The sequence below is a fragment of the Alligator mississippiensis genome, chromosome 3 (assembly GCF_030867095.1).
Source record: "Alligator mississippiensis isolate rAllMis1 chromosome 3, rAllMis1, whole genome shotgun sequence".
NCBI lineage: Eukaryota > Metazoa > Chordata > Crocodylia > Alligatoridae > Alligator > Alligator mississippiensis.
This window is the reverse complement of record NC_081826.1, coordinates 208,796,308-208,808,473: the sequence shown is the minus strand read 5'-3', so window position 1 is coordinate 208,808,473 and position 12,166 is coordinate 208,796,308. Positions and strand designations below refer to the sequence as shown.

Sequence of the window (12,166 nt, the reverse complement as noted above, 5' to 3'; positions counted from 1 at the left end):
TACTGAACAACTTTTGCAACATTATATTGTGTATTTCAGTGCAAGTGAAACAATATTAAAAACAGCAAATACTAAAGTAAGCTGTATTGAATGACTTTTATTAAAAGAAAGAAACAGGTCAGTATTGATCATCTGGCTCCTGCAATTCTTGCATGGTTTGTTTTGGGGAATTAGGGAATCCTTACTGAATCTGGTGTTAAAAATAAATAAAACTTCTGAAACCTGAATGCTTTCTAGGTGTTATAAGTTAGCATCATACTTACCATACATATAAATGCATAATTACCTAAATATTAGATATTTATGGTACAGGGCTCATTTTTTTGATCAATGCATTGTAAGAGGGGAAAATGTCTTGCTTATTAGTCTTTAAATATCAGCTTCTATAAATTCCAGTGCCTATTTTGTGTGTTTCCAATACACAAAGACAAAAGCATGACATACCATGCAATGTATAAAGCTGTATAGTGTTAATTAGTTAGACTAAGAATATGTTGTATGGAACAGAGTATGGGCATCAACCAAGTACTTATATTAGAGCTTATAAATAGAACAAAATAGCTCTGCTGCCCATTTTCAGTGACCTCAACATGTGAAGGTCATCTGATAGGTAATGTAGTCAGTGGGCATAGATATTAGAGGCAACTGACTCACCCGTCTAGTGGCAGTGCAATTTGCTTCGCAAAAGGGATATAGGTTCTCTTCTGAATATATCCCTGTGGTTCTGAGTCATGGAGGAATTGAGGTTGCTATAGTACTCAGTTCCAATGCTTGTATGTGTCAGTCATGTTGTGTCAAGTTTCTTTGAAGTGTCATTTTATAACTGAGTTATACTCTCTCCTCACAAGGGACATAGTAGAGTAATAGGTTCTGGAGGTATAGTCCAATCTTCTTTAGCTAGAATAAGGATTTGCACTGGAAAAGGCTCATGAACATGAGCCAAAGTTAAAAATAAAAAACACATTTTACATTCTAAAACAAACTGGGGGGAAAATGTATTTTTGCCAAAATGAAGTGAAGTTTGAAATAAAATGGTTAGTAATGATCAGAAAGTTGGAAGAAACAGAGCAATTGTGCTGGTTCTCTATTTTCTAAGCAGATTTTTCTCCCTGATAGCCATGGTTCTTAATTTTATGCTTGACTTCATGTATAGGCTAGACTTTCTTTCATCACTAGTGCAAGTAACTCGCTGAATAAAATAAAGAAACAAGTGGTAGTAACAGCATTTTAAAAACTTTTCTGGAGTATTAACAAGTGAAAATCAAAATTCTCCCCTTTCTATAGTTCACTTCAAACCTTAAGAAAAGCCCTTTGCAGGGTGTCAGTAGGGTGTGCACACTCTTCATAAGTGTTTATTTCCCCCCGCCCGCCATTTTCCCCTTCAAGGCTAAGTACAGACAGTAAAAAAGCTTGAGGTTAAATTGATTCAGTCTTTGCAGGTTAGCTTAAACTGCAGAGATTCAACTTAGAAACAACTGGACGGACATTCTGTTTTGATTCAGGAAATGCAGCCATATGCCTGCAGTGGCTCAAGTCAGAAACTGGGAGTGCTAGAGCATGGCTGTCTAGTACATAGCTGGCATGAGCTGTGTGTTCAATTTCTCTTCCTGCTGCCCACAAGGTCCCTGGCATTTGCAGTCCAGTACCATAGCAGCAGGACTCTGCAGATTTGCTCATCACTTCCTGTTCCTGCTTCCAGGTGCTTCTGGGATTTGTAGTTCACAGTCATAGCCAGCGCTAAGTTTCAGTAAGTTTAGCAGGGCAGGGCAGCTCTGTACTTGGGGGAAAGGAGGTTTAACTGGGGGAATGGGGATTTAACCCCTCTCTCTGGCCCCAGATCCCAGCCAGGGTAGGTGCAGCTGGTGAACTTGGAGACAAGTGGGGTGGGTGGCATAGGCAGAGGGAGAAAAAAAAATTGGAGGGATCTGAACATGTGCATGCACCCCCCACCCAGGAAAGTTTGCAGAAGGAGGGGGAAGGGCCTGGGGGCATGGAGAATGGACCTGGGACTGACCAGGGATCAGAGCAGAGCCAGGGCTGGGATCAGGACTGGGGCCCGATGAATTCATCCCTTCCCCTATACCCAAAGCTGTTGCCCAGCACTGGCAGTCTCTGTAAACTTGCAGCCCTGCACTGGCCCCAGCCCTGCACTGCCCAGGGAAGGGAGGCCAGAACGGGGCCAGCCTCAGATGCAAGGCTGAGCTGGAGGGGCTGGAGCCTGTGGGACCCCATGCCCACCCCACATTGTCCCTGGGAAGAGCCCGGCAGCTCCTCCAGGGGTGCGGTGCTGGGCAACCAAGGGGCATGATTGGGCTACAGCTGTGATCTGTGCTCTGCCTGCTCCATGCCTCGCTGCTGCCTTTGAAAGTGGCATAGCACAATGCCGTATGAGTCCCACTGCTGGGCAGGCCAGGCAGTGAGTCTGCATCACACTGCTTTCAAAGGCAGCAGCAAGGCATGGAGCAAGCAGAGCACAGATCACAGCTGTAGCCCACCTCAATCCCCTTCTCCCCCACTTACCTGCTGGAGCTACTCTGCAGGCTGCTTGGGGCCATGTGCATGTCTCTGCATATGGCGTCCCCTGTCTTCTGCCTTCCTTCCAACAGCTCTTCATCCAGGCTGGGGCATCAGTACAAGAGCCTGGCTGCCTGCTTAAACAAGTGGTTATTGCAATACATTCTAATTGTTGAAGTGTTTCAACTGCACATTCGCCATTGGGGTGGTAAGGAGATCGCCCCAAGGTGCCTTACTGTGCATATGCATAGTTGGCTGAACCAGCCTGCATAATCATGACATGATTGATCATGTCTTTTAAAACTGATGGGGTGGCACCCAACCGTCACCTATTGACCAGCCACCACTGAGCTAGGGCTTGCTGGAGGGGAGGGGGGAGGTCAGTCTACTGTGCCGGAGTAGACAACACAACTCTGCCTAGGGCTAGAAAGCATGCTAGAGGACTCTGATTTAACTTAAACCAGGAAGGAGTCTGGGGCAGGAGTTTCAGAAACTGGTTTAACCAAAATCAGTTAAGTCTGATATTGCATTCAACCAGGTTTATCTTAACCCAATTTCAGCCATTTTGAAACTGGTTTATGTGTAGTGAACTGTTCTGTTACAGGTTTAAATCAGTTTCTGATCACTTAAACTGGTTTATTTGTAACTAGTCCAAGAGATCAGTCCTCCACTTCTATGGCTGTCAATTGGGGGTATGGTCCTCAAATGTATCCACTCTCATTTTGTGTATAGACTCATACAAGGCTGAGTATCTCTAGTAAAAATCATAGGACACCCCCAAACTTGGTCAATATTGCCAGCCTCAACCTTTCAGGAGCCAATTTTTTTGGTGTTAAAATAGCTGTTCTAAACTTAGAAGATATAGAAATAAAAAACTGGAGACATCAATACAATTGTAAAGAATCACTACTAATTGACAGGGCAAATAATTATTTATTAGAAATACATATTTCTCTCTTCAGTACTGAGTTGACAGTAATTAAAACATTGCTAAAGCATTTAGGATTTTCTTTAAGGCAAGTGAACAATCTTGAATTCTTCTTTCCTCAAATTTTAATGCCAGTTGCATAGATAGATTTCATGATAGGAGATTGCATCTAGGGAATGTTCTTGAACACCAGAAAGGGATTTAGATCTTTAGGCCAGCTCTCAAATGGTAATGCTTTATGTAATTTTACTTTTTCTTTTTTTCCTCCCTAAACAAGAATTATGCCAGCAAAGCATAGTCAGGAATAGGCTTGCTGACATTTTCTTGCATTATAATGCAGTCTTCTTTTGGCTAAAACTAAAACAGGTATCGATTCTCAATTTATATTTTGCGAATTTAAATGGAGAATGAACACCCATCCTGTATAGTAATTGAACTGGAAAGGAATTTAACATCCAAAATATTGATTTGCATTTGCTTGCTTATGCACCATTGATTGTGAACTGTAGTTAAGTTGCTTTCACCGAAACACTGTAGTTTCTTTCTATGTGAATTTGAGACTTGCATGCTAATAATTGTTCAACAATGATTTCATGTCGCTTCTGTATCAAACGTACATAAAATTAGCCAAAACAAGGAAACCTGAATTTTATCATCTAAGCAGTACTTAACATAGACTTTTTTGAGCTAGTAATTGGATTTCATATGATTGCGCTTCAATATACGTAGGAAAACATAAAGCATGTGCCCAAGCCAAAACTTCACGCTGCTCTATCTAAAAAGGAATATCAGGTTTCAGTATCTTTATCTGTAAATAGTAGTTAGTGAGCCATGGACCATTTATCAGGTCTGTCTTTGAAATTATGATAGAACTTGGTGCATATAAAGAATCAGGGAATGTATTATATTACACTGTGGTAATCTGATAACGCATTGATTTTAAAAAACTGTTCCAGGGCCAGTACTGATACAGTATATAAAATAAAACATAAAATAAACATTCTGGAACATGCTTCCTCAAATAGGAGGTCAATTCAGATATTTCTTCAGTGTTCTCTTCTGGTTACAATTTCCAGTAAGCAGTATTCATTGGATTAACCTGAACATGATGTTTTTCTCTGACAGACAATTGTGATGATCAGCTGGTGTCTGCCTTGCCTCAGTCATCATTCAGCAGTTCATCAGAGCTGTCTAGCAGCCATAGTCCTGGATTTGCAAGGCTTAATAGAAGAGATGGTGAGTCTTTTTATCTGTTGATTTGTGCTAAATGTTCTCAATTTTTCCAAAGGCATTTGTTACTTAGAAAAAAATAAGTAGGAAAAAAAATAAGAGATCAGTGAGCAGTTTGTGTGGTATCTGCACAGAATGTTGAAATCATAATTTGTGAAAATATACGTGCTTCAAAAGGGTTCTTTTGAAGGAGTGAGTCGCGCACATCCACCGAAACCTCAGTAGATGTTAATGACAAACTACAACTAATGATAATTTGGGCCACACATTAAGGTCAGAAGAGGACATGATTGAACTGAATTTGGTGCACTGTTATGCTTATTTCACTGATGCAAAACTATAGATATGCAGTTGGTTACTGAACTCTCTCCTCTCTCCTTTTAATTTTTCAAGGCAACTTTTTCTCAATCTTTGGACTAAATCATGATGGTAGATTACACCTGCAACACTAAACTTGGACTAAGGATTTCCTTTTCAGCCCTATAGGAGTTATGTCAACATTAGGTACTGATGCATGGAAATAAATAAAGCATATCATCGGCTTACTCTCTTAAGAGAGCTGATGAAGAAGGAATGATTAGGGTAGCGAAACCAGTTTATGTTGGCCAGTTCATTGCCATCACAGGCTAGCAGTAAATTTAGGATCTATAGTAATGCAGTATTATTACAGACATCAAGAAAAACTCTGCTTATTAAGATATCAAAAGCATTTAATTCTGCTGGTATATTTATTGTATAAATTAAATATTTATATATTAAATATATGTGTATAATGTTTGTCGCAGGGCACCTCGGTACCCCTGCTCCTAAGAGAGGAGAAACTGCCAGGGAGAGAGCCCTGGCAGAACCAAGTGAGCACAGCTGTGGGTTGCCGGAGCAACTAAGGGGAGCCAGCTGCCTGTAGGGGGCAGGGCCTGGCCCTTATAAAGCCCAGGGCCAAAGCCAGGCTGGCAGTTCTCCGCCAGCAGTTGGAGAGGCAGGAGCTCCCTCAGCCGAGATATGGGAAGGAGCCTAAGTCGCAAGTACAGCTCATGATAGCCCTGGAGGCTTGAGCTATGATGAGGAGTTATGGCCAGGCGGCTTGCATTTGTGTTACAGCCTAGGGGCTTGTGGTTTTGCTTTGTGTTTGTGTTATTACACCCGGAGGCTTGGGTGAGGCTGTAGGGGTTGGAGGAGGCCTCAATCACAGGGACCCCAGAGAGTGTGGGGTGCCCTAGCGCCAGGAGGGCGCATTATTGTTCATAGCGCCAGGGAAGGTGCAGCTCACACGCCAGTGTATAAGCAACTGGCGGCGAGGAGCGCGGCCAGTGGGTCACAGGCGCAACCCGTAGGTTGCAGACGGGGACCTAGACCCCGGATTGCGTGTGGGGGAACATAGACCCCGAAGGCGCAGCTCGCACGCCACTGCCCAAGCAGCTGGCGGCAAGGAGCGCGGCCAGTGGGTCGTGGGTGCAACCCGTAGGTTGCGGACGGGGACCGAGACCCCGGATTGCGTGTGGGGGAACATAGCCCCCCGGCCCCAGGAAAGGGGCGGTATTACTGAGGAGCCCAGTGTGGGCGCGGCGAGCCCCAGAGAGGGGGAACACCCTTGTATGTTATTGAGTAGCCCAGTGTGGGCGCACGGGCATAGCGAGCCCGGCTGCAGGCTAGTGCGGCAATCCCCCTCAGACCAAGGCAGGGCGCTGCGGTTGCCCCTGAGAAGACAGGGAGTAGCAGCGTGGGGAGCCAGAGTCAGGGAGGGTATCCGTGCGGTTGGCCCATAGGACCGGAGGCCCGCTAGAGAGTCCCGAAGCGGAACCACACCGGCAGGGGAGGCCCAGAGTGGGCTAGATGAGTCCCAGCAAGAGGCTGGGCATGAGAGAGGGAGCCCAGGGTGGGCCACATTAGAGAGACAGACCGGACAACGTCCATTACATCTGCGAGGCTTGGGGCGTGGTATCAGGGGAGGTAGGAGCCAAGCATAGCCCATAAGGCTAGGGCGCTTGGGCAGCGCCCATTGTACGGGGAGACCCATGAGGGGTCCAGGAGCTGACAGGCCCGAGGAAACACAAGGCAGCCTCCCTACTACATATTCGATCAAGACGTGGCGGGCGAGAATGGAGGGTGCCCTCGGGCCGGAGTAGCACGGTGAGAGGGCCTCAAGGAGATCACGGCCCTCCGTGAGGACCCCGCCGTGACAATGTTCTAAAATATGAAATGTTATAAGATGTTTACATAACGATGAGTATGGTGAAATAAGTAGCAATAATACTTTCTGTTTCCAAAGAGCTTTCTATCTGTTTTTTTTTTTTATGGTACAGTACATTGGAACTCATGCTGCACTCTAGCTTGGGACTATTTATAGTGAAGTAGAATGCAGGTCCCAAATTGCTTTATTACAACAACATGGACTTTGCAAATATGATTAGTGTGAACCTCTGCTTAAGTGAGCCTGATATATTAAAAGGATTTCATTATAAAAGGAGTCAACTGTATTCTAAAGTGTTCATAAGGACACTTACCTTAGGACCTCACATTATGTTTGCTCTTGATCAGATTGGAGGATTGTCTCAATAAAATGCACTCCTAAGAATTTTAATTCATTTTGGTCTATTGCTTGTACTACAAAAATTATCAGTGTCATATTAGAGATATATTTTCAGTTGCTTTCCCCTTCCTCCTTATGTGTTCAGGCACTCACAATGATCATAGCTTTACTTCTGACATCTTTCTGTTATATGTACATCCATATCCAAACCAGTGGGTTGTCTAATTAGAGAATTGCTATCTCCATGCCTGTTCATTCTTTACACCTGAGGGTCACAGTACCCAGCAGGATGCAGATCTGAATGTCTTATTCAGAATGTCTTATCTGAATGTCTCTAACATGCTCAAACATTTTGGTTTTTTTAGTAGTTCATGACCAGACCACTTAGTTAGCCACTTTTCCCTGGCATGGTTCAACTCTTCCAACAGATGGAGAAAAAAGCAATGAAGATGCCCTCTATCCTTCAGTAGATTATCCTTAATTTGTATTTCCTTTGTAAGCACTAGAATCTCTCAGTGGTAGAGCTGTGGCAATCATAAACAATTTCTCTTATCAACATGTTCAGAATTTCTGAAGCTGAATTTGATTTCCCTTTGTGCCTTTGGTGAAAAGTTGTGCAACCAGAGTCCATGTATTTGAACATATAAGAAGAGTTATTCATGTGAATATAATTATATCCTCATGAGTGTGTGGTTTTGTAGATAAGCAAGTATTTTCACTTGAGAAATGTTTGCCAAGCTAACCTATATAGACTGAAAAAAAAATACTATATTTTTCATAGGGAATTTAAACACAGTTTGGGAGCATTATGCTTGTGATCTCCTTCTGACAATGGTAAAGCAGTATTGGAATTATAATTCTAATGTAGATTTTAATTTTCTGTCATAAAAACTATTTTATCCCGCATGAGGTAACTCTTATTTTGGACATTATCATGAATGATAAAAAATAATGAATTTCTAGTCTGGAAGTTGATAGTTGCCAAGGGACCAGTGATCATGACCTGCCTACGCTAAATATGGACACTCAGAGGACAGTCCTAATCAATGGGTGGTTCAAAAGTACAAAGCTAGTGAAAAATATGAGCAAAGTTGACCAAGATGAAAAAGACACCTCGTTAAACAAAAGAAATAATTTTTTAAAGAATAGTTTGTAAAAATGGTCAGGATTACTCCATCAAGAAAAAAGGAAAAAAATGGATAAAAGTCCATCTTGTTTCAGTGGTAAAGTCAATACAACAATTACAATGAAATTAAATTAAAATAAAACATTAAAAATGGAAGGGTACAGCTGTGGAACAAATACATAGAAACCAATGTAAATTAGAAGTATTCAACTACAGAAAATCAATAAGGAAACCTAAATACATCAGGGTAATACCATGGATGCCAGGGTGAGGTGCAACAAGCAGTTATAAGTATATTAAGAAACAAAAGAAATTCCAGTAATGGGATAGATCCATTAAGAAACGGAGATGGTGAAAACGTTAAAATGAAGCAGAAAAGGATATGCAGTGGATATTTCTGTTGTGTGTAGCTAGGAACAGAAGTTACACATAAACCATAAGTGATCATTAACTGGTTTAGACCTATAACAGATTTCAAGTTCAGTGCATACAAACCAGTTTCAAAATGGCCAAAACTGGTTTAAGATAAACCTGACTGAATGTAATATCAAACATAACTAATTTGTGTCAAACCAGTTTATACAACTTCTGTCCCAGATCCCTTTCTGATTTCAGTTAAATCAGAGTCCCGCTGTGGGCTGCATTTTGGGCTCGGGCCATGAGGGCTGCACAGCTCCCTATGCCCAAGCTGGACAGGGCTGTCATGAAGCTCCAGCCAGCTGGGTAGGGCCCTGCAGAGTGGCCCATGGGGGCAGGGCACTTCCCAGCCCTCTGTGTGACAGCCGGCTCAGCAGCACAGGTGGGAGCTGGCTGGGGAGTGGGCTTTCTGGGCCAGCTCAGAGGTGCCAGCTGGCCCCGAGACTGAAAGCTGCCACTGCTGCATCCCCTGCCCTGTGTAGTACCTGGGGCTGCAGGTGCACAACCAGCAGTGGGCTGGCTGGAGCCTGGGGTGCTATTCTGACCCCTTCACCTCCAGCTGCTGCAGCCATGCCACTCCACTCTGGGTGGTGGGGGCAGGAAGCTTCAGCCTCGTGATTTCTGCCCAGTGTGTGGTGCTCCATGCCAGCTCCCAAACCCCTTGAAAGGTGGAAGGCGTCTGGGGGGAAGGCTTCCAGGGACTGCAGCCAAAGCTCCATGGCAGGGCAGAAGCCACAAGACTGAAGCTCCATCTGCTTCATCCTCCACCCCCCAACCCCCCAAACTGCCTCCCGGAGCGATGCAGCAGAGAGAGAGTAGCCACTGGAGGTGAGGGGAAGATGGCTTGGTCCAGCAAGTCTGTTTTTTTTTTCCTCTCACCTGCAGCTGTATCTCCTGTTCCTGATGCACCACGCAACATCACTCTGGGCTAGGGGAGCTTTCTTCAGCCTGGGTGCTTCAGCACAGCTCAGGTTGAAGCCACCAAGCTGAAGGATGCTCCCCCAGCCTGAGCAGGACTGTGCAATGTGACAGGAGCAGGAGCTGCTGTTGGAGGCGAGGGGAGAAAAACATACCTGGAAGGCTAAGCCAGCTTCCCCTTGCCTCCAGCGGTTACTCCCCCTCCCATTTCTGCCACTGTTGCACTGCTCCAGAAGGTAGCAGGGAGGGGGTAGGGGAAGCTTCAGCCCGGTGGCTTCTGTGCCATGCATGGAGCTCTGGCTGCAACCATGGATGCTTTCCACCTATACACCTTCTGCCTTCCAAGGCATCAAGGAGCTGGAGCTCTATGTGCTGGGCAGAAGCCATAGGGCTGAAGCTTCCCACCCAGAATGATGAGGCACAGCTGCTGTAGTGGCAGCTGGAGGCAAGGGGGAGGCAGAATAGCCCCCCTAGCCCTGGCTAGCCCATTGCTCTTTGTGCACCTGCAGCCCTAGGTGCTGCACAGGGCAGGGAGCATGGCAGTGGTGGCTGCTGGGTTTGGGGCTCACTGATGCTTCCAACCTGACCTGGGAAACCCACTTCCCAGCCAGCCCCCATCTGTGCTGCTGGGCTAAGCTGTCACGCAGCCGCAGAGGGCTGGGAAGGGCCCTCCATGACAGCCCCACCTAGTTTGTGTGCAGGGAGCCGAGAGCAATCTGCTACTGTGCAGCCCCCATGGCCCCAGCCCAGGCTGCCCCTCTGCCTCTACCCTCAGCAACACCTGCAGGCTGGCTGGGCTCAGCCCTGCAGCCTCAGTTGCAGCCACAGCCCCAGCCCTGGGTGGATAGTACGGCCATGCTGGCCAGCTCTGGCCAGGCCCCTAGCCACCCAAGCGAGAGCAGGAAGGAGAGCTGGACAAACACAGACTGGAGTACCATGCTTGGATACAGGGGAGTTTAATCTCCACTCCCTGCCCCTCTTTTCCTGAGGCATTGCCCTGGCTGGAGTCTGGTCTTGGGAACAAGCCTGGCAAGGGCTGTTGGGGTCCCTACAGGCCAGGGTGGGGATTTAAACCCCTCTACAACCATAATTAGTTCCTATTGGGGCCTGGCCATGCACTCTCCAGGTGGTTAGCTTCTCTCCCACCTTGCAGCTGCTGCAAATAGAAGGGAGGGCTGCTCTAGTGCCCCCTAGCTTCTAACCTGAGCCACTGCAGGCATGTGCCTGCATTTCCAGAATTAAATGTGAATGTCTGTACTCTTGAAAATCAGTTCAAGTTTTGCAGGTTAGACTAACCAGCAAAGATTGAATCAATTCATGCTCCAGTTTTTTGAATGTCTGTCCCTAGCCCAAATGGAAGGAAGCAGGATAATGTATTTGCATCTCATAAGGATGATGAAGAATAATGACAAAAAACATCAATCTAGTACATACAGGATTGTAAGCCTACAGAGTAGAAGTCTGTCCAGTGATGTTAATATTTAATACAGCCTCAACTGTCAGAAAAAAAATTCCAGAAAACTAGAAGAATGTTAAGGGGCAGTATGTAAAAGAGTAAAGAGGTTGATCCTAGGTAACAACAGGATAGTTATTCCTATTTTAGTTAACAAGCAGGTAAATAATAGAGATATCATTTAATTAATAATGCCAGTCATCATATTATGGAAAATAGGTCTTGCTAAACAAACCCGAGTTTAATTTTTTGAAAGATTACAAGTTTGGTTGGTAAAGGTAACTGTAAAGATACAATGATAAACGTTTACAATGCATGCAACCTAGTACTATATTGGACAGACACATCCCTACATGTAAAAATGCTGACTCAGAGAAGCTGTTCTTAGGTCTTGTTGCACAGATCCCTGGGCTAAGGGTCTCATGTGATGTGGCCCTTACACAAGGAGACTTTAGAAGTGAACTTGAATGGGGACTTGCAAAACAAAAAATCATTCACAGACCAGATTGTGTTAAGTATGGTTTAAACCAAGACTATTGCTTTTTATCCCAATAAGCCACTGCTTACAAAAGCTTATGCATCTCTGGTTCAGTTGTTCTTTAAGGTGCAAATCTACCCTGCCTGCTTCCTTAGTATCACACTGACATTCTAATTTTAAAAAAGCACTAAGCTATGTCAAGTAAGTTCAAAATAAGTGGCTTAAAGACTGACTAGTTGACAGATATCAAGAAAGATGTCAATGGAGACCTGTTCCTTATGGATTTGGACATGAAATGGATTTTTTCCTGATTGAGTTCTAAAGAGAATGATACTGTCTCTTTTCAGTATTTGCACTGAAGTAAATACAAATTCAATGTTGACAAAATTGTGATGACATAAAGATTGGTAAAATGGTAAGTAACAATGCAGACAGGACAGTCCTACCGAGTGATCTGGATCACTTCAGACATTGGCCCATTCAAAGAAAATGAGTTTTAATAAAGCTAAATGTGAACGTAGATATCGAAGAACCAGGAATATGGGCCACACTTACTGACTAGGAGGTTGTATCTT

At 44.6% G+C, this 12,166-nt stretch overlaps 1 protein-coding gene across 3 annotated transcripts in view; it reads left to right on the top strand.

Annotated features, from left to right (window-relative positions):
* Positions 1-12,166, top strand: part of CNTNAP4 (contactin associated protein family member 4) — a 462,372-nt gene that overhangs the window by 88,903 nt on the left and 361,303 nt on the right. For all 3 annotated transcript variants that reach the window (XM_019478107.2, XM_059724866.1, XM_059724865.1), the window contains one exon: positions 4,568-4,678. In XM_019478107.2, the coding sequence (XP_019333652.1) occupies positions 4,568-4,678 (111 nt within the window). The remainder of the gene's footprint in view (positions 1-4,567; positions 4,679-12,166) is intronic.